General features: G+C 36.7%; 3 protein-coding genes across 3 annotated transcripts in view; all 3 read right to left on the bottom strand.

Annotated features, from left to right (window-relative positions):
- Positions 1–1,961, bottom strand: part of LOC101000784 (olfactory receptor 9G9) — a 135,325-nt gene extending 133,364 nt beyond the window's left edge. Inside the window, exon 1 of the mRNA XM_003909879.5 lies at positions 1,470–1,961. The gene's annotated coding sequence lies outside the window, so the exon portion shown is untranslated. The remainder of the gene's footprint in view (positions 1–1,469) is intronic.
- A 2,571-nt stretch (positions 1,962–4,532) lies between these two features.
- LOC110742407 (olfactory receptor 5AL1) lies at positions 4,533–10,804 on the bottom strand. The gene has a single exon (XM_021933740.2). The coding sequence runs from the start codon at positions 6,154–6,156 to the stop codon at positions 5,227–5,229; it is 930 nt and encodes a 309-aa protein (XP_021789432.2). The 5' UTR covers positions 6,157–10,804; the 3' UTR covers positions 4,533–5,226.
- A 5,169-nt stretch (positions 10,805–15,973) lies between these two features.
- On the bottom strand, positions 15,974–19,136 carry LOC100999387 (olfactory receptor 8U9). The gene has a single exon (XM_021926922.2). The coding sequence runs from the start codon at positions 18,862–18,864 to the stop codon at positions 17,905–17,907; it is 960 nt and encodes a 319-aa protein (XP_021782614.1). The 5' UTR covers positions 18,865–19,136; the 3' UTR covers positions 15,974–17,904.
- Positions 19,137–21,567: the final 2,431 nt, after the last annotated feature.

The following is a 21,567-nucleotide window of genomic DNA, read 5'->3' as shown; positions in this document are numbered from 1 at the left end:
CCACTCTGACAGAATTGAAAGCAACTACAAAAATATTAAATAAAAATTTTATGGAAGTCACCATATTTTTCTGGATTTTTATGTCTAACGAATCTGTGATTATACTACTCATTTTCCTTGGAGACTTGAAAGAAACTCAAGGAAGCTTGAAAGGCAACTACATATACATGGGTAAGAGCCTCTGAGAATCTGTTCTTCAATTATTTTAGAAAGTTTTTAAAATTGTTTTACTGCTGTCAAAATCACAATATTTAATTTCAAGAATTATTCTTGAAGTTAATTTAACCAAAAATACAATTAATTATGTCATCATTATTAGCTCAGTCATCTATTGCTAAACAAAAATTTACTCCAGACCTAATGATTTGTTACGTCTTCAAATTCCATTGTGCTAACTAGACTGTTCTCCATACGTCTGCCTTGGGTTTTCAACAGGGCAGTTGGGTTCTAACATTAAACTTTCCCATGAAGAAAATACAGACACTTCCAAAACCCTTAGGTCTATCCTTAGAAGTTGCACAATATACTTTTGCGCTTTCTATTATATAAAGCAAGTTACAAGGCCAGAGCTCACAGGGAAGTGGAGTATGCAAGTGTGTTCATTGTGCACAATTTAGCAATAATCTACAACAGCCATGATCCTGAATCTGTCTCAAGGCACTTAAAAAAAAAAAAAAAAAAAAAAAGGTAAGACCATGGATCATTCGTTAATATCCAAGAGTAAAAACGAATTTTGAATTCAGAACCATTTAGCTCCTAATCCTGATTTTGCTTCATGTAAGATGCCTGTTTGCAAGAAAGACATTCATTTCCTTTATGATTCATTTGCAAACTTGGGATAATTCCCACCACACAGGCTTATTATACGGACTTAACTTGGTTAATGCGAATCAATAAAGTTTAACAGCTTTATAATCACTATATTTAGTGGTATAAGCCAACTTATTTCCTTATAACCAGAATTTATTAAATTTTGTTATCTGGCAATTATGATTTACCCAAAGTAGAAGTATTAGAATGATTTTTTTTTCCAAATTTGACATGAGATGTTTTATTCTGTATATTAAATAATTTTCTTGGCCTTGGTTTCTCTGAAAAAAAAATGTTACTGTATAGCAGACTTCCTTAAAGATACACTAACTCTTCTGTTTCAAAATTTCGCAAATGGAGGTTTTAATCACCTTGATGTTTATTTCACAAAACACCATGTTTTACCATTTTGACAGAATCTCGCTAATTGTAATACTGAACTCCGAATGGCAAGATCTCTAACCACCTTAGTAACACATATAAATCAAATGGTAAGAGAAAAAAGCCACATTCAGAGTCCAGTGGTCTCCTGCGCGCATCTGCATCCAGTTAAGTGGTGTTAAAGCAAACTATGGCCTGAGAAGGTTAAACTATAAACCAGTTTAATAGCCAAGACAAAATTGAAAACGTAACTTAATAATATTCACCCATAACAATACCTGAGTGTTGACCAATCCCAGTGTGTCCAGAATTGGTGGATTCTTCGTCTCACTGACTTCAAGAATGAAGCTGTGGACCCTCGCAGAGAGTGTCTTAAAGATGGTGTGTCCGCAGTTTGTTCCTTCTGATGTTTGGACTTGTTCAGAGTTTCTTCCTTCCCGTGGGTTTGCGGTCTGGCTGCCTTCAGGAGTGAAGCTGCAGACCTTCGCCGTGAGTGTTACAGTTCTTAAGGTAGCCTGTCTGGAGTTGTCCGTTCTTCCTGGTGGGTTCGTGGTCCCACGGGCCTCAGGCATTAAGCTCCAGACCTTCGCGATGAGTGTTACAGCTCATAAATGCAGTACAGACCCAAAAAGCGAGCAGCAGCAAAATTTATTGCAAAGAGCAAAAAAACAAAGCTTCACAAAGCTTCCACAGCACGGAAGGAAACCCCAAAGCCTTGCCACTGCAAGCTTGGGCAGCCTGCTTTTATTCCCTTATCTGACCCTACCCACACCCTGGTGAGTGGCCCATTTTACAGAGAGCTGATTGGTCCATTTTACAGAGAGCTGATTGGTGCATTTTACAGAGAGCTGATTGGTCCGTTTTGACAGAGAGCTAATTGGTGCATTTTACAGAGAGCTGATTGGTCCGTTTTGACAGAGTGCTGATTGGTGCATTTACAATCCTTGAGCTAGACATAAAAGTTCTCCAAGTCCCCACCAGATTAGCTAGATAGGGAGTGCTGATTGGTGTATCCACAAATCCTGAGCTAGACACAGAGTGTTGATTGGTGCATATACAATCCTCCAGCTAGACATAAAAGTTCTCCAAGTCCCCGTTGGATTCAGGAACCCAGTTCTTCCTCTGCAGGCAGAGCTGCTCCCCAGTCCCATGACTCACGCCTGCACTCTTCAGCCTTTGGGCGGTCGATGGGATCAGGCCCGACAGAGCAGGGGGTGGCACCCATCAGGGAGGCTCAGTCCATGCGGGAGTCCACGGGGCTGGGCGGGGCGGCGGGGGGTTGGGGGGGGGGGGCGGCGGCGGGCTGCTTGGGCGGGGGGGGGCGCAGGGTCCCAAGCCCTGCCCTGGGTGGGGGCGGGGAGGCGCCTGAGGCACCGTGAGAATTCGAGCGTGGTGCGGGCGGGCCAGCAGTGCTGGGGTACTCGGTACACCCTCCGCAGCTGCTGGCCCAGGTGTTAAGCCCCTCACTACCGAGGGACGGGCAGCGCCAGCCGCGGGGCGCTCGGAGTGCGCGGCCCTCCAAGCCCCTGCCCATCTGGAACTCGCGCGTGCGGCAGGCAGCCCCGGTTCCCGCCCGCGCCTCTCCCTCCACATCTCCCTGCAAGCAGAGGGAGCCGGCTCCGGCCTTGGCCAGCCCAGAAAGGGGCTCCCACAGTGCAGCAGCGGGCTGAAGGGCTCATCAAGCATGGCCGGAATGGACACTGAGGCCGAGGAGGCGCCCCTGGAGTCTCTATGAATTTGCTGTGGTTCTGGGGGTTGCTAGATTCACAGATCGTTCGTTGCTCAATTAAATTTCTTTAGATTTAATTCAGCTGAAGTTTTTCTTTTATCAGATGGCGTCAGAAGCGGGAAGCGAAGTGGAGCTTTTAGCGACCTGCAGGAGTGCTGAGTGAAGGGCAAGGAACCTGCAGGATCCACTTGTGTCCATTGTCTCTTAGAGCGGCTGGGGATCATGGGTAAGCTCCCTCTTGGGTTTTGGAGCTCCACGAATTTGTGTTTTGAGTTTTCCAAGTTACTTTGAGCAAGCTTCTGATCCAAACTGGGTTTGGAGTCGCAACAGAAACTGGACCGTGTCTAAGAATGGATTTGATCTGGGAATTAACTGGCTTGGATCCAGTTAGAGGCCTCTTACATCTAACTGGGTCAGAAAGGAATAATATTGCAGGGGTTATAAAATTTGGATTTGAAAATTCACAGGGATTTTTGCGTTCTACCCCTTTGTTTCATTTTTCTAGCACACTTAGTTGGGGAAAAATCATTGGCTAGGTTAATCAAGACAACCTGAGAGTAAAGCCAATGTTTTAGGTAAAAATGAGATCCTTAATTTGTGGATAATGGAGAAATTTCTCAGTTTTCTGAAATGTATAGAAACTGAGTATAACCTTAAACCTTTTGGCTTATACTTTAAGCCTGGGAGGCAGAGAATTCTTACAGAAACAGCAAAATCTTACTAAAGATAACTTAAAGTGGAACATTCCTAATGAACAACAATTCATTGAAGTACAAGGGCTCTCGCGGGGCGCGGTGGCTCAGGCAGGTAATCCCAGCACTTTGGGCAGCCTAGGCGGGTGGATCAGGAGGTCAGGAGTTTGAGACCAGACTGACCAATATGGTGAAACCCCCTCTCTACTAAAAATACAACAATTCGCGGGGATGGTGGTGCATGCCTGTAGTGGATCCCTTCCTTATACCTTATACAAAAATTAACTCAAGATGGATTAAAAACAAATGACCCCATCAAAAAGTGGGCAAAGAATATGAACAGACACTTTTCAAAAAAAGACATGTATGTGGCCAACAAACATATGAAAGAAAGCTCAACATTACTGATTATTAGAGAAATGCAAATAAAAAACCACAATGAGATACCATCTCACACCAGTCAGATTGGCTATTATTAAAAAGTCAATAAACAACAGATGCTGGTGAGGCTGTGGAGAAATAGGAATGCTTTTACACTGTTGGTGGGAATGTAAATTAGCTCAACCATTGTGGAAGGCAGTGTGGCCATTCTTCAAGGATCTAGAACCAGAAATACCATTTGACCCAGCAATCCCACTACTGGGTATATACCTAAAGGAACATAAGTCATCCTACTATAGAGGTGCATGCACATGTATATTTACTGCAGTGCCATTTACAATAGCAAAGACATGGAACCAATCCAAAAGCCCATCAATGGTAGACTGGATAAAAAAATGTGGTACGTATACACCGTGGTATACTATGTAGCCATTAAAAAGGAGTGAGATCATGTCCTTTGCAGGGACATGGGTGAAGCTGGAAGCCATCATCCTGAGCAAACTAACACAGGAACAGAAAACCAAACACTGCATGTTCTCACTCATAGGTGGGAGTTGAACAACGAGAACACAGGGACACAGAGAGGGGAACATCACACACTGGGGCTTGTCATGGGGTAGGGGGCTAGGAGGAAGAGCACCAGGACAAATAGCTAATGCATCAGTTCAGCAAATGTGTGCTGGCTGAATGTGAGTGTAATATGGGAGGGATGATGCTTGAATGATTATGTAAAAATATTCAGTCAAATCAATAGAGATATCATAAAGTGAAGGATAATCTAAGTTGTAAGGGATATTCAAACCAAAATCTTTCAGCCAAGCATCTCACTATTTTTTCCCCAGTTCAGCTATGGAGGGAAACTTTACCTAGTATTTGCAATATTATATGCAATAATAATAATAGTACATGTCTCTCAAGATAGCCTAAAGTTCTCAATAGCGTAGTGAAATAAGATAAAGTCATAATTTCAAGGTGCTTTCTTCTTTATTTAGTACTGAAGCATCTCATGGTTAAAGACAGTAGATTATTCTTATCTCTCTTTTGCAGGTCAACAATGAAACAAACATTTATAAAATGTCTATCATTTGTAAGCCAAAGCAATAAAAAGGCATATTTTCAAGGAAAGTAAGCTCCAGAGGACAAAGGCTTCTACATATACTAGCACTGTACAAACCTTGATTCAAAATATCCTGACTCTGTATGTAGCATTTCCTTTACTACCAACAAATTTTACTATTGATTACTAGAACACATTTTTTCATAGCATTTTTTTACCTCTTGATTCCTCAAGCTATAGATCAATGGGTTTAGCATGGGAATCACCACTACATAGAATACTGAGGCAAATTTGTCTTTATCTAGTGAGTGGTTTGACTTAGGCTGTAGGTACATAAAACTGAGGGTCCCGTAATATATGGAAATAGAAAACACGTGAGAAGCACAGGTAGAAAAGGCTTTCTGCCTTCCTACAGCAGAGTGGATCCTTAGGATAGCAAAGACAATGAATACATAGGAGATGAGAACAATGATGAGAGAACAAAAAATATTGAACCCAGCAATGATGAACAACATCAATTCCTTAACTCGTGTATCAGAACAAGCCAGAGCAATCAGAGGAACATCATCACAGTAGAACTGGTTGACGACATTAGAGTCACAAAAGGACATGTGGAATGTGGCCACTGCTTGTATGAGTCCCACGGTGAATCCATAAATATATGAGCCAGTGACCATTTGAATGCAGAGTCTCCTAGGCATGAGAACTACATAGAGTAAAGGGTTGCAGATGGCAACATATCGATCATATGCCATGACAGAGAGCAACAATAATTCCCAGACTGAAAATGTAATGAAGCAACACACTTGAGTGGCACATGCATAAAATGACATGCTTTTAATTTCACGCAAAGAGTTGACAAGGGTGTTTGGAGTGATAGCAGAGGTACCATAAAAATCCACAAAAGCCAGATGGCTGAGGAAAAAATACATAGGTGTATGAAGCTGAGGACTGATTTGGATTAGCACAATCAAACCAAGATTACCCATCACAGTAACTAAGTAAATCAGTAGGAATACACCAAAGAGAATGACTTGAAGTTCCGGATTATCTGTGAGCCCTAGAAGGATGAACTCAGTCACTGATGAATGATTGCCTTTTGCCATGTAATAGATACAGGATTCTTCTAAAATGAACTTCAGAGCACACCTTCTGAACAATCTTGACTCTATAAGAAATGTTCAATTAAATATGAGAAGATAGCCATGACTTACCAGGGTATTACATTAAGTCTAATTAAATTAACGTTCTGATAAGTACTTTGAATTACACATACATTTTCCTTATGCTTTCAGAGTAAAATAATTTGGTTCAGGCAGAAACTCCAAGATAGAAAATTCAGTAAGGAGTTGTAAAAGAAAAAAGTATTTTAAGTAAACTACTGTAATCAATACAACAACAAGATCCATGTTGTACTCTTCTTGAAAAACCAAAAAATAAAAACACATTGCAATGTAACATTGACAATATATGTAAAATCATTTCTTAACTTGTAAGTTTATTTTATGAAATTATACACAGATATGTTCATAAGGATATCACAAATTAACAAAATTAAATGAGGAAAGTATAACATTAAAAAGTCAAAATCAAAATATTAACACTATCTTCTTGGGCATCCAAGTTGGAGTAACTTTAAGATTTTCTTCTTTTTGCTTATCTCTGTTTTTTCTTTAATAGACATTTAATATTGATGTTAAAGAATAACAGGATTTTGAATACTCTGGCTTTGTCTTTTTGGAAGAGTACACACCAGTGAACAATTTTACAGAGTATAAAAGAGCTTTAGCTGACTGAAAACCTTATTTAACTTCTATCTTTAGATCTCTAAATGGTCCAAAGTGTATAGGATTTGGGCAGTGTTTTGAAGAACTAAATTCTACAGACCATTTTCTCAAACCCAAACTGGGCTCTGAATGCTTGAAAGCTGGTGGAGTTAAATTTCTCCCTGCATTTGTTAAGCAGAGCAGGGGATAAGTTAACTTGATTCTTTTTTTATAATTATATTGCCTCTTGTTGATTTACATGTACCTTGCAGATCTTCAAGGAAGGTAAAAAAATAAAATATAAAAACCAACCCTTCCCATAACCTTTAATTGTCATCTCCTTAGAAATTTTATCTTCGTTACTCTCTTCTCTTTTCTGTCACTTTCACTTCTCAACCAAACATCTTAGAGCAGGCCTCTACTTTTTGAATCATATTCATAATTTAATCAAGTGCAATTTGCCTTCCTTTCCCATTAAACCAAAAAATCTCCTCACCAACTTCACTATTGACCTCACAATCCCCAAATCCAATCCAGCCTATTTTTCTTTGGCAGAGTAGTAGCCCTGGACTCTGTTAATACGCCTTAGATTTCCAAAACAAAGCAGTCTCTGGTTTGATTGTTTACTTTGACTCTGTACCTTGGAAGCTCTGCTTCCATTATATATGCTTTAGGTGACATGTACTTTAGGTTCTAAGCCCCCGGGCTCCCTTCTTTATGCCTTCTTGTTCAGTAATTTTATCCAATCCTATGTCTCCAGTAAGCATCTATATTCTGGCTATGCACACATATATATTTCTGTTTCAGATTTATTTTCTCTATTGGTGTCTCTGCATGTTAAATCTAATATTCAAAACCTGGAGTGTATACTTTCTCTAAGTGAATAGGGACATTATTCACTCAGTGTTTCAAACCAGGGACCAATTGTCTTTTACTGTGCATTCCTGTTCTTTATGCCAATATTTAATTTGTCCCCAATTACTAACAATTTTATATCTGACATACTTTTTAAATCTGTTAACTTACATTCCTCTCTTGATGCAACTTTTGTTTTCTTTACTGTAACTGGCAACTGACTCATATTCTTGCCCCCAGTCTTTCCTACTTCTCTCTCTTCCTTACATTGCAGCTTAAGTAAACTTTTTACAGATACAAACTTTATTCCAATATTCTCCTGGTTAAATCTCTTAATGCCTTCTCCATTGCCCTTAACATAAGGTCCTAGTCTTTTTTTTTTTTTTTTTTTCCCCCAACATGGCTGACATAGCTCTTGAAAACCTAGGCCCTGCATGTCAGACCAGGCCCATCTTTTGCAGCATTCTCCATGTGGTCTTCATGTTCCAGATATGATCGACTATTGCAGTTATTCAAATGTAATCTACATATTTATATAGATTTTCTTCTGTACCCAGAACACTTTTCCTCTGCTATTATTACCTATCCCAGATTTTTCTTCTAGTTAACTTTAAATGTTTCTGTTGAATAATTTCCTCTTGGAGGCTTTCCTGACCTTCCAGGCCAAAATTAGTGCTTCTTATATTCACTATTTTGGATCCACTGATTGCTTTACGATAGCATTTGCCACAATATATTGCAACCAACTGTTAACACATGTTTGTAACACAGCCTAAACTTGAAACTCTTCTTTTAACCAAGTTTTAATTCTTAAATTATTTTATACTGATTTTAATTACTTACCTCTAGTAGTATCTAATATAGACAGATCATCAATAATTTCCTGTTAAGTGATTAACTGAATAGAAGTAATAGTCATACAAGTTTGATGCCTTTCCCACAGTTTGGGTTGTTTTTTCTACTACCCAATGTCTTTCTACATTCAGAATGCTGTCTTTCAGTTCAACAACAAACCTCCAAATAGTACATTGCACCTGAAAGCAATGTTTGTGAAGCCAGTAACATGGAAAATTACCTAGATGTGAGACAGCTTTGTATTTATTTATTTAATTTTTTGGGTGGTCCCTCTGGAAACTTTCTGTTGTTACTTTTGTTAAACAAACATGGCAAAAACAAAATAATGATTATTCAGTAACAGGCAATTATTTGATGTTTAGTGTTTGGGGACCAAACTATTTCCTTTGAAATGATAGATCACTCCTTTACCTATTAGTCAATAAATGAATAGGGAGTAGAGGAATATTTTAATGATCTCTTTTGGGAAAACAATTTGATTAATGGCTATATCTGCTCTGATTATTTGCGACATTTGCTTTAATTTTGCTGTATTGGCTTTTGATTGCAATTATGAATTTATTTAAAATAAATGTTGAGCTCGTGGGCCTCATATTTAACAGCAGATTTTATAAAGTTTTAGATGAAAAATAACTTTTTCAGTTAATAACACTCAAATCTGCCGTCTGAGATTAGCATCACAGTGTGTTTTTATAATTGGCCTTGTAGTTCAACAGCAAGAATTAATTTTTTAAAAATTTGCTGTCCTCCTAGGAGAGAAATGCATACAAACCATAGATTAATTGGCACCTAGTTGTTGTCATTCCACAGAAAGATATGAACTCCTTCATCCAGGAGAACATTTGGCAGTAATATCTGAAGCTTGTTCTATAAATTTTCTGAGATGGCTCCTTAAAGACTATACTGAAAGATGCCTGACATTATATACAACAGATACGCTAGAAATACTTTCACATAGTAATGAAGACACAGGAAGAAAATTGAGGAATGTAGGAGCATGATGATTAATTTATTCTGTAGAAATAAAAACTCTCTACTTGTCTGTATTTTTAGGAAATCACGGAAGACAGTTTCATTGCTTGGGCAATAAGGACTGCACTAGCGTAGAGGAAACTGGTATGTTTTTTAGAGGGTCGATAGTGGCTGTGCTCTTTGGCTTGTAAGAATGGAGTGGACCTACAGGTCTGTGCTCCCTAGTAACAGTAGGGACGTTGTTACTCCGGAATGACAGTAACAAGGTGGATGCAATACTGGTATTGGGTTGCAATACTTGATTAGGCTGCAACTGAGGTACTTTAACCCGGTTTCTATATGGATCATGGTGTTCTTGGGTTTAGATGGATGGGCAGCTGATGTTGTTTAATAATTGTCTATAATTCTATAGTTGCATAGGACATATAAAATGTAGTATTTTAAAATATTGTTCCATTTGTGTATTTAGACAGAATATGGAGCGGGTGAGAAAAAAAACTAATAGCACTAGTCACAATGAACAATTTTTTTCCTTAAGATTTTTTTGAAATTAAGTCCGATCATAGATTTTTAAAAAATGTCTTTTATTGAAATGAGAACTGAATTTCCTTGAAGCAGATTCCTTGAACATTTCTGAAATACAGCATGTTAATATAATAGCTCCTTTTCAGATCCTTTCCAAAGAATATACCCATGGCTTTTTAAATGAACATGTGAGAATATCAGAGACTTAATATGTCGTAATTGGGAGTGATGCTCTAGCTCGTCTGTCAGGCACAGTAGATTAATTAGTTGCATTAACAGCCTCAGTTAAAGCCTCTCTGTAATCATGCTCTTTTTATAAAAATGTATAGTACTTCTGTATTTTGCCTCTGGCCTCAGTCATGTGACTTGTTTTAGCTAATGTTTTGATAACAGACTTGACACAAATGTAGGCTTGAGAAAGGTGTAGTGTATTTCAACTTCCTGTCTTGCTCATCTGCCTTTGCCCTGACCACAGATTCATGCTAACCTGTTGGCAGATGAGAAGTCATGTGGTGCTAAACCAGTTTTCACAGGTGGGGACATCTTAGATCAGCTCGTTTCTAGGCAACACGTTAGCTGAGGATGAACTCATGAGTGGATGCAGACAAGATTAGCCAAGCATGGCCCAGAGCAGAAACTGTCCTGTGACACATCGTAAATAATACATTGCATTCGTTTAAGCCACTCTGTTTTGGGTTTTTAAATTCATCATTTTTGTTTCAATAAAAAACATTTTATTATGTAATTCCTGTTGTGAATGGACCCAGAATATTTGGGAGCTCCTAAACAATCACAAACTGCAATGCAAGCGTCCCTGCTACTTGGGACGGGAGCTTTCTCAGGGACTCTTATACGTGCAGTTTCCTGGGGGCATTTGCATCACTATTTAGGGCTAAGGTCTTCATTATCTGTTCTGCTCACTTTTGAGCTATAGCTTTACTAGCCCTGTCTTCAATATTTCCCTAATCTTTATTTCCTGAGATGTTCCAACATTCATATTAGCCCTTATTCTTACAATAAGCCCTTTCTCTATTTCTGTACAGAACCAACTGTGGCACAGGAGTGAAGGAGAAAACAGATATCTGAGGAAGAGAACACCAGGTCAAAAGACAGCCTATGCAAAGATGCTATGGAAAGCATACAACAGCTGTTGTAAGGGACAAGGAGGTGGGAACAGAGAAAGGCATAAAGTTTAAAGTGACAAGGTCTGAGATTTAGCATGAGGTCAGGTAATTCAGAGTTCTGTGGTTCCTTTCAAGTCCTTTGGCTTTTGCTTTGAATAAAATGGGTTTCCAGAATAAAAGCTTGTTTTCCTTTTTTTTCACTTTGACCTAATTTTATTTTTAATTTCTTAAACTTGTAATGTTTTTCAAATCAAAACGACATAGTAATATTTATTTTTTTAAGGGTTGACTTCTGTCCCTATCCGCACTTGTTCCACTTTCTTTCAATCATTCTTTTTCATTTTAAGTTATCTTCCCACTATTTTTGTCTTTTTTTTTGTTGTTGTTGAGAGTGAGAGAGAGAGAGGGTCTTGCTCTGTCTTCCCCAGGCTGGAGTGCACTGGTGCCATCTTGGATCACCGCAGCCTCCGCCTCCTGGGTTCTAGTGATTCTCCTGTCTCAGATTCCTAGGTAGCTGAGATTACAGGTACGCATCACCACACCCAGCTAATTTTGTATTTTTAGTAGAGACGGGGTTTCACCATGCTGGCCAGGCTAATCTCGAACTCCTGAACTCAAGTGATCCACCCGCCTCGCTCTCCCAAAGAAGAGATTACAGGCATGAGTCTGCAATTTTTAATCAAATATAAGAAGCTACACATATGCATTTTATATTCTTCCTTTTTTCTTGCACAGTGTAATGTGTAGTATTAATTCTTTTCTGCATTTTTGTCTTGTCAATATTATATTCTGATGATTACTCTATATCATACCTACAAATCTTTTCTGATACATGGAAGGGCTGTCTCTATTCATGGATATTTGGGTGCAAATCTGTTGCTAATTTAAATAATATCCCAGTAAATTACCTTGTGCACATGTATTAGCTTGTATTAGTATTTGTGTCAGTATTCCTTTGAATATTTGAATTCCTTTCTTAGAAATATGATTGTTGGGTACCTGAAACTTTGCTAGATATTGCCAAATAATTCTCCACAGGAATTTTTTGTTTTGTTTTGTTTTTTGTTTTTATTTGTTTGTTTGTTTTTTGAGATGGAGTCTCACTCTTTTGCCCAGGCTGGAGTGCAGTGGCACGATCTCAGCTCACTGCAACCTCTGTCTCCTGGGTTCATGCCATTCTCCTGCCTCAGCCTCCCAAGTAACTGGGACTACAGACGCCTGCCACCATCAGCAGCAGATGAGGGTTCTTATTTACTTTCAGTCTAGTCAAAGTTTTGCATTTTGAAATCCTCATAAATGAAAAATAGTATCTCTTGGTATTTTATTTTTAAGTTGAAAGTACTCTTAGCTTGATGCTATTCCTCCTTTCTTGTACCTATAAAATTGATTTTTTAACACACCACTTAGAATGGCAATCATTAAAAAGTCAGGAAACAACAGGTGCTGGAGAGGATGTGGAGAAATAGGAACACTTTTACACTGTTGGTGGGACTGTAAACTAGTTCAACCATTATGGAAGACAGTGTGGTGATTCCACAAGGATCTAGAACTAGAAATACCATTTGACCCAGCCATCCCATTACTGGGTATATACCGAAAGGATTATAAATCATGCTGCTATAAAGACACATGCACATGTATGTTTATTGTGGTACTATTCACAGTAGCAAAGACTTGGAACCAACCCAAATGTCCATCAGTGACAGACTGGATTAAGAAAATGTGGCACATATACACCATGGAATACCATGCAGTCATAAAAAAGGATGAGTTTGTGTCCTTTGTAGGGACATGGATGCAGCTGGAAACCATCATTCTCGGCAAACTATTGCAAGAACAGAAAACCAAACACCGCATGTTCTCACTCATAGGTGGGAATTGAACAATGAGAACACTGGGACACAGGGAAGGGAACATCACACACTGGGGCCTGTTGTGGGGTGTGGGGAGAAGGGAGGGAGAGCATTAGGAGATACACACAATGTAAATGACGAGTTAATGGGTGCAGCACACCAACATGGCACATGTATACATATGTAACAAATCTGCACGTTGTGCACGTGTACCCTAGAACATAAAGTATAATAAAAATAAATAAATAAATAAAAATAAAAAAATAAAACACACCAGTAGGTAGAACTCTGATAACAACTAAATAAAAAAAAATTTTTTTAATAAAAAAATAAAAAATAGTTGATTTTTTTGACATCAGGATTTCTACAACAAAATTATAACACTTTTTTGGCAGAACGAAAGTTCTAATAATTTTTGGTTAGATCAATCAGTGATGGGAAAACTCATGGAAATCATTACATTAACTCTCATTTTAAAGACAAGGAAACTGTCTCTCCAATAAGGCTTAGAGGATTTAGCTAATGTGAGTAGGTTTTGGGAGCAAAACTGGGATTTCTTCAGAATATTGGCAGGGAAAATTCTGAAAGTTCTATGCTTTCAAAAATGTTAACAAAATGAATGTTAAACAAATTGAAAGAGATTTTGTCAGTTCCTTTATTTATTTATTTATTTATTTATTTATTTATTTATTTATTTTTGAGACAAGTCTTGCTCTGTCGCCCAGGCTGGAGTGCAGTGGCGCAATCTCGGCTCACTGCAAGCTCTGCCTCCCGGGTTCACGCCATTCTCCTGCCTCAGCCTCCTCAGCAACTGGGACTACCGGAGCCCGCCATGACACCCGGCTAATTTTTTTGTATTTTTAGTAGAGACGGGATTTCACTGTGTTAGCCAGGATGGTGTCAATCTCCTGACCTCCTGATCTACCCGCCTTGGCCTTCCAAAGTGCTGGGATTACAGGCGTGAGCCACCGCGCCCAGCCAAGTTCCTTTTCTTATATCAATGGGAATTATATCTTCAGGCAAAGGGCTATCATGTAAAATTTCCTCTTTGTTTTGTGGATTATTACTATGGGCTTAATATTCCATGTAACACTTTTGAGAACATTTGCTTTGGGACTATGCAACACTGCTGACAGTGACACAGTTGAATCTGGCTGCATTTGAAATGGAGGTGGCTAGAAATTTGAAAATGGTGGTTGTGATTCAAGCATTCTCTGTTAAGGCCAGGGTTCACTCCAGACAGTGAAAATGACTGAACTGATACAGAGGTGTATTTTTCTATGACATTCCTGTAAACTGCCTCATTTCCAAATGTGTAAACATTGAATTGAAAACGAAAGAGCCAGATCTATTCTCCTGACTCAATGAAGAGTTGACTCCTTACAAACACATTGATATCTTTCAGACACTTGAGTGTAATTTAATGTCTGGTCATAAAGTAATTAACAAAATTCTAGATATTTTAAGAACTTTGACAATATTGTGACAACGTTTTCTTAAAAGAATTATTGAGTATTGTTTTAACTTATAATAGGTGAAAAACAAAAACTTAATCAGCACTTATAAAACAAAGTCCATTTTGTTTCACTAAACTTTATTGAAGGTGAATAGATGGTATTCATTATTTAACAATTTATTTAACAATTTTCTTAAAAACAGATACATCACTTATAAGTATTTCTTATAAATAAAATCTTTTTTTAAGTTACAATGAATTTGGAATTGGGCCAACAAAAGAAACCATATTAAAATATATTGTTCAATTAAAACATTAAATTAAAATTAAATGATGAAGCCTTATTTTTAATTTTTAATTTTTTTAAATTACAACAGCTTTAGGAGTAAAAGTGGATTTGGTTTCATCGATGAACTGTGTAGTGATGATGCCTGAAATTTTAGGTCACGCATGTAGTGTACGTTGTATTCAATATGTAGTTTTTTTATTGCTCAACCCACTCACCCACCCTTTTCTGAGTCTCTAATGTCCATTTTACACTACTCTGTATGTCTTTGTATACCCATAGCTTAGTTTCCACTTATAAGTGAAAATATGTAGTATTTGATTTTTCATTTTGGAGTTTACTTATAATAATGATCTCAAGTTCCATGCAAGTTGCTGCAAAATACATTATTTTGTTATTTTTCGTGGCTGAGTAGTGTTCCGTGATGTTTGTATACCACATCTTCTTTAGCCACTCATGGTTGATGGGCACCTATATACATATACATGCAGGTAGCCTTTTGATATAAGGACTTTTCCTTTGGGTAGATACCCAGCAGTGAGATTGCTGGATCAAATGGTAGATCTGCTTTTAGTTCTTTGAGAAATCTCCATACTGTTTCTCATAGAGGTTGTGCTAACTTATGTTCCCACCAGCAGTGTATATGCATTCCCTTTTCACCACATCAATGTCATCATCTATTGTTTTTTAAATAGATGGCCATTTTAATAATGGCCATTCTGGTTGAGGTAAGGTGGTATCTCATTGTGGTTTTAACTTGCATTTCCCTGATGATTAGCGATGTTGAGCATTTTTAAAATACATTTGTTGACCATTTGTTTGTCTTCTTTAGAAAAATGTCTATGTAATTTCTCCACTTTTATTTGTTTGGTTATTTTTTTTTTCTTTTCGATTTGAGTTCCTTTTAGATTCTGGGTATTAGTCCTTTGATGGATGCATAGTTCGGAAATATTTTCTTCCATTCTATGGGTTGTTTGTTTACTCTAAAGATTATTTCTGTTGCTATGCAGAAGCTTTTTAGTTTAATTAGGTCCCATTTCTTTCTGTTTTGTTTGCATTTGCTTTTGGTGTCTTAGACATAAATTCTTTGCCAAGGCCAATGTCCTGGAGAGTTTCTCCCAGAGTTTCTTATAAAATTTTTATAGTTTTATGTTTTACATTTAACTCTTTAATCCACCTTGAGTTGATTTTTGTATGTGATGAGAAACAGGGATCCAGCTTCATTCTTCTACATGTGGCTACACAATTTTCCCAGCACCATTTATTAACAAGGGTTTATTTTTTTATTTGAGCTTTTATTTTGGAACAATTTTAGAATTACAGAAAAGATGCTAACATTTTACAAAGAATTATTGTACACTGTTCACCCAGCTTCTCCAGATGTTAATATTTTACCACATTTTTTTCTGAGCTTTTTGATAAGTTGAAGACATGATGCCTCTTTACCTTTATACACTTAAGTTATATTTACTAAAAGCAAAAATGTTCTCTTAAATGACCATGCTACTATTATAAAAATCAGCAAATTAACAATAATAAATATACCTCATCGATAGGATTTTTTTGACACTAAGGTACTTTTTGTTTCATTTGTTAAAGTTCAAGTTGCTCTTTTAGTATTTTTTAATTAGGCTTTGCACCAGTCTTTTTAAATTAGGTGTTAATACCAGTGTCCCTGCCACGTCATCAGAACCAATAACTCTTTTTGGGCTCAACTAATAGGTTGTGTTCGTGTGTGTGTGTGTGTGTGTGTGTGTGTATGTGTATTTTATAGACAATGTTAATGACTCAAAGCTGCTTTAGTAATATAAAGTGGCGTAAGTTTTACCAATTCAAGGTTTATAAATTAAAAGTGTTCAAGTCAGTCTTCACTGGAAAAAAATATTGATTTTTAAATATTCCATGAAACAAAATTTAGCCTACTATTTGCAACTGAATAAATGTCATTTTCACTTCTCACAATATCAAGACAGATTTCTTTCATGATTTAAAAATAACATTTCTCCACTTTGAATTGTGAAGAAGTAACCAAGAATAGGAGATAATATTTGCAATCTACACATTTAACAAGAGATCAATAAACAGAATATATAACGAGCATGAACAACTCAACAGGAAAAAATAAAATCCACAAATCCAATTGAAACATTGGCAAAAGACCAATGTCTAGATATGACTAGACATATCTCAAAAGAAGACATACAAATGACTAAGAGGTATATGAAAAGTGGTTTAATATCACTAGTAATCAAAGAAATGCAAATCAAAACCACAACAAGATATCACCTCATCCTAGTTAAAAATGGTTTTTATCCAAACAACAGGCAATAATGGATGCTGGCCAGGAGATGATGAAAGGAGAACCTTCAAACACTGTTGGTGCGAATGTAAATTAAATTTATGCAGTCACTGTAAAGAAGAATCTAAAGGTTCCTCAAAAAACTAAAAGTAGAATTACTATATAATCCAGCAATCTCACTGCTGGATCTATATCCAAAAGAAAGGAAATCAGTATATTGAAGAGATGTCTACACTTCCATGTTATTGCAGCACTATTCACAACAGCCATGATGTTGAATCAACCTAAGCTTCCATTAGTTGGTGAATGCATAGAGAAAATGTGGTACATATACACAACGGATTATTATTCATCCATACAATTAATGAAATCTTGTCATTTGCAACAACATGAATGATATAAGTGAAATAAATCAGACATAGAAAGACGAATATCACGTGTTCTTATATATATATATAAACTCCTGGAGATAGAGTAGAATGATGGTTACCAGAGCAGAGACTGGGAAGTGTATTGGGGATGGACGGGGAGGGCAGTTAACTTTTGTCTGTGCTCTGCACATAACTAATTATATATCTTGATGATGACTTTTTATGCACTCTTCATTTAAGAAATGGAAAATTGGTATAAAATATTATGCAAGCAAATTAATAATTTTAAGATATTTTCCATTTGAAAAATAAGGGGTGTAAATTCTTATAGTTACTTTTATACCTAACATTCTAAGAGAAATTCTCTAGAAAATTGTATTACACAGCAAAAATATATGCATAGATCACATATTAAGAAACAGGAATCCTGATAACTTATACTGGGGAAAAAAAATCATACCATGAAAGAAGTCCATTTTTCCTTTCCTCAAGTTACTTTCTTAATTTTATAAACACAAAAGTCTGGGTTTTATCGATAATGACTTTCTTCAGAGCTTCTTTCACCTCCTTATTCCGGAGGCTATAGATTAAGGGATTCAACATGGGAATGACCACTGTGTAGAAGACAGAGGCCATCTTGTCTGTGTCCAGGGCATGGTTAGAGTTAGGCTGTAAGTACATAAAAATAAGGGTCCCATAGAATATGGTGTCTGCCAGCATGTGGGAGCCACACGTCGAGAAAGACTTCTGTCTTCCCTCAGCTGAACGCATCCTCAGGATGGCAGAAATGATGAACATGTAGGAGACAAAGACAATCAGAAGGGAGGAAATGAACGTGATACCAGCACAGGCAAAGATCCATAGCTGTTTGGAGCTAGTGTCTGAGCAAGTTAGCCTTAGGAGGGGCATGTCATCACAATAGAAATGGTTGACAATATTGGAGTGGCAATAGGAGAGACAGAAGGTTAGGATGGTGTGAAACAGTGCAACTAAGATGCTATAGCTATAGGGAGCAGCCACAAGCTGAATGCAAATTCTTGGAGACATCACCACCATATACATCAGAGGGTTACAAATGGCCACATATCGGTCATAGGCCATGGAAGCCAATAGCAAGCACTCAGCCGTCATGAAGGCCAGGAAACAGCCTAACTGAGCAGCACATGCATTGAACGAAATAATATTTTGTTTGTACAAGAAATTCCCAAGCATTTTGGGTGTAATGACAGAAGAGTAACAGAAATCAACAAAGGCTAGGTTGCTAAGAAAGAAGTACATTGGTGTGTTGAGTTTTGCATCTGTTCTAATGAGTAGGATTAAACCCAGATTGCCTACTACTGTGAAAAGGTAGATGGATAAGAATAGCACAAAGAGGGGCGTCTTCAACTCCTGAAGATCTGTGAGGCCCACAAGAATAAACTCTGTCACCTGGGTGCAATTGATCTGAGTCATACCCCTTCAGGTTGTCTGGATAAAAAGAGGAGAGTTTAATCAAGCTTAATATTTGTGTAATTTTTTTAATACCTTAATATCCTTAAAATCAATTTTATTGTTAACGTGTAAATGCTAATTTAGTATTAAAATTATTAGCTCACTTGGGGTCTGGGGATGGGACAGGATGAAAGGTAAAAGAAGATATTTTGTGGGAACACATATTTCTCTCTGCATAAATTTATTATATTTATAAAGGTACTTTACATACTATGTCCATGTGTACATATTATTTAGCTCCCACTTATAAGTGAGAACATGTGGTATTTTACTTTCTAAGTTACTTCACTTAAGATAATGGCCTCCATTTCCATCCATGTTGCTTTCTTTCTTTTTGTGACTGAATAGTATTCAATTACCCTTAAAAAGTGAATGTAAATTTGCCATTATGGCTATGAGGAAGTAAATATAGTGAATTTTGACAAACTTAGCATTTTTGTGATAAAGAGTTGCATCATTTTGATGGCAAGTAACTATTGAAAAATGGCATTTTGTAGGTATTTAAGTCAAGCAGGATGTAGTGGAAAGAATTCTAGATAAAATTGGGAGACCTGGAATTTATTTGTCATTCTCTAGCTACATAAACTTTGGCACATCAAAAATTCAGTTTGTTCTTTAAGTTTCCTAATCTATAAAAGGTGTTATTTTCTGTCTAAAATAATCATTGTTACTATCAAAAGAAAGTTATCTCCTGCACATAACAGGTATAAATATATTTTAAATTACAAAATAATGTTAAACCACAAAACTTGCTTCCCTGATGTATTAAAAGTTATATGTATGTAGAAGTCAGCAGAATCAGTTTACCATTCAGCTGTCAATGAATTATAAAAGTGATTATGCTGACTCCTACATACATAGTATATATGGGTGGTCAAGGTCCTATCTCTAGGACTTGAACATAGGAAGTCTGAGGAAATAAAAACAAAAAAGTAAGAACACATGGAAAATCCTTAAGTAATGGAAGTAGATAGGTATAGGTAAACTTTTACACGTAATGTGCCTTTTAAGTTGAATACAGAGAAAAGTGTCTTAACATTTTAGTTCGTGAAATATAACCTCAGCAAATAATAAATTAACAAAAGAAACCTAATTGATATATTTTTATTATTTCAGGAAACAGCAGGGGAATATATCGGGAAAAGTTAGATGTTCTTTATAAATCATGGACTCGAAAATTAAAAATAAAAATTTTTGAGTATGTGTGCATGCATGTTTCTACCGCTTTCTATGAAGAAGATAACCACAGATAATATTTATCATTGCTGCTGCTGCTTATTGTTACATGAAATATGTGTATCATCAAAGTTTTTAAAGACTTTTTGGTGTTCATACAAATACATAAATTTTGTTTTGAGATGATTAAGCAACTATTTGATAGGAAATTTAGTTTTCATGTCTGGAGATTCTAGGTAAGGCTGCACTGTTTGACAACTATAAGAAATTTATTATCTCACCTTGAAGTACCCCTTTATCTTATCTCAAAGGTAAAATGTGCAATGTAGTTGAAAAAAAATTATACATGACCTTTTACAATATAGTCCATGATGTTTTCCATCAAAATTCCAGCCACATCTCTTTCCTTCTTCCTCAAACAACACCGTAATCAATTAGAAAACTTATTTTGCAGTCCTCAAATACAACATGCCCTTACATGTTACCCAGCCTTTATATGTGCTTTTGCTTACACTTATCTCTACCAGGTGAATGGCGAATGGAGAGCTGCAGTGAAAACAATTTATTCTTCAAGGCTTCCCTGATTTCTAGTTCCCATGCTGTGTTACCATCTTTCATCTTTGTGTTCTAGAAACATTGTATATATAATTCATTTACCTATATCACATATATGACAACCACCTTTTTCATATATTTTCTTTTGATAGACTGCTGACTCCATGGGCGGAAGCCATGAAATTTTAATTAATGTCTTAAGGTAACCCCTTCTAGATGCTTGGTAATGGGAAATTAATAATTAAAATTTTTCAATAACCTTTCAATATTTATTTCACTGGTTCAGAATTAATGTTCTTTACTTATAACAAATACATTAAATGACATATTGATGACTTGGTTTTGATGTGCTCACTTCTTATTTGGGCAAAAATAGGAAGGACAATTTTAACATAAATTGCAATCTAGTCAATTAAGTGTCCAACTTTTCCAAGCAGACTAATAAATTTCATCTTGGCATTCCCAAACTTTTTTTTCATCTCATACCAATAAGAAATATATCTTATATAACACATACATATGTAACAGAAATAAAAGTATGGAAAACACTAGCCTTATATCAGAAAATGCCATCTAAAATGTTATATTCTAAAGTTCATTATATTCTATGCTACTTTATTTTTAAAATGCTTATCTTGACCTTAATTTTGAAACATATTATTTGAACTTACTTGGGTAAAGGGTGTTCCTATTTCTTCTCCAAGTGGGTTAGGGCAGCAACAGAATATAGGGTTTTGACAGTAACTCTGTCCCATAGGATCTTATTTAGGAGAATGATGCAAGTAAAATGATCAGAAAAAATAGTTAATGACCCAAGGGATTCCAAAGCAGGCTACAGGTAAAATAACATTGTTCTCAGGCTTTGAGGAGCCAAAGATCTATAGCTCTGTCTTAGCATGACATTATTGCTCTAATGTTATTTTTGGAACACTA

The sequence above is a fragment of the Papio anubis genome, chromosome 12, assembly GCF_008728515.1.
Source record: "Papio anubis isolate 15944 chromosome 12, Panubis1.0, whole genome shotgun sequence".
Lineage (NCBI taxonomy): Eukaryota > Metazoa > Chordata > Mammalia > Primates > Cercopithecidae > Papio > Papio anubis.
The sequence above is the reverse complement of the archived record's forward strand: the minus strand, read 5'-3'. Positions and strand labels throughout refer to the sequence as shown.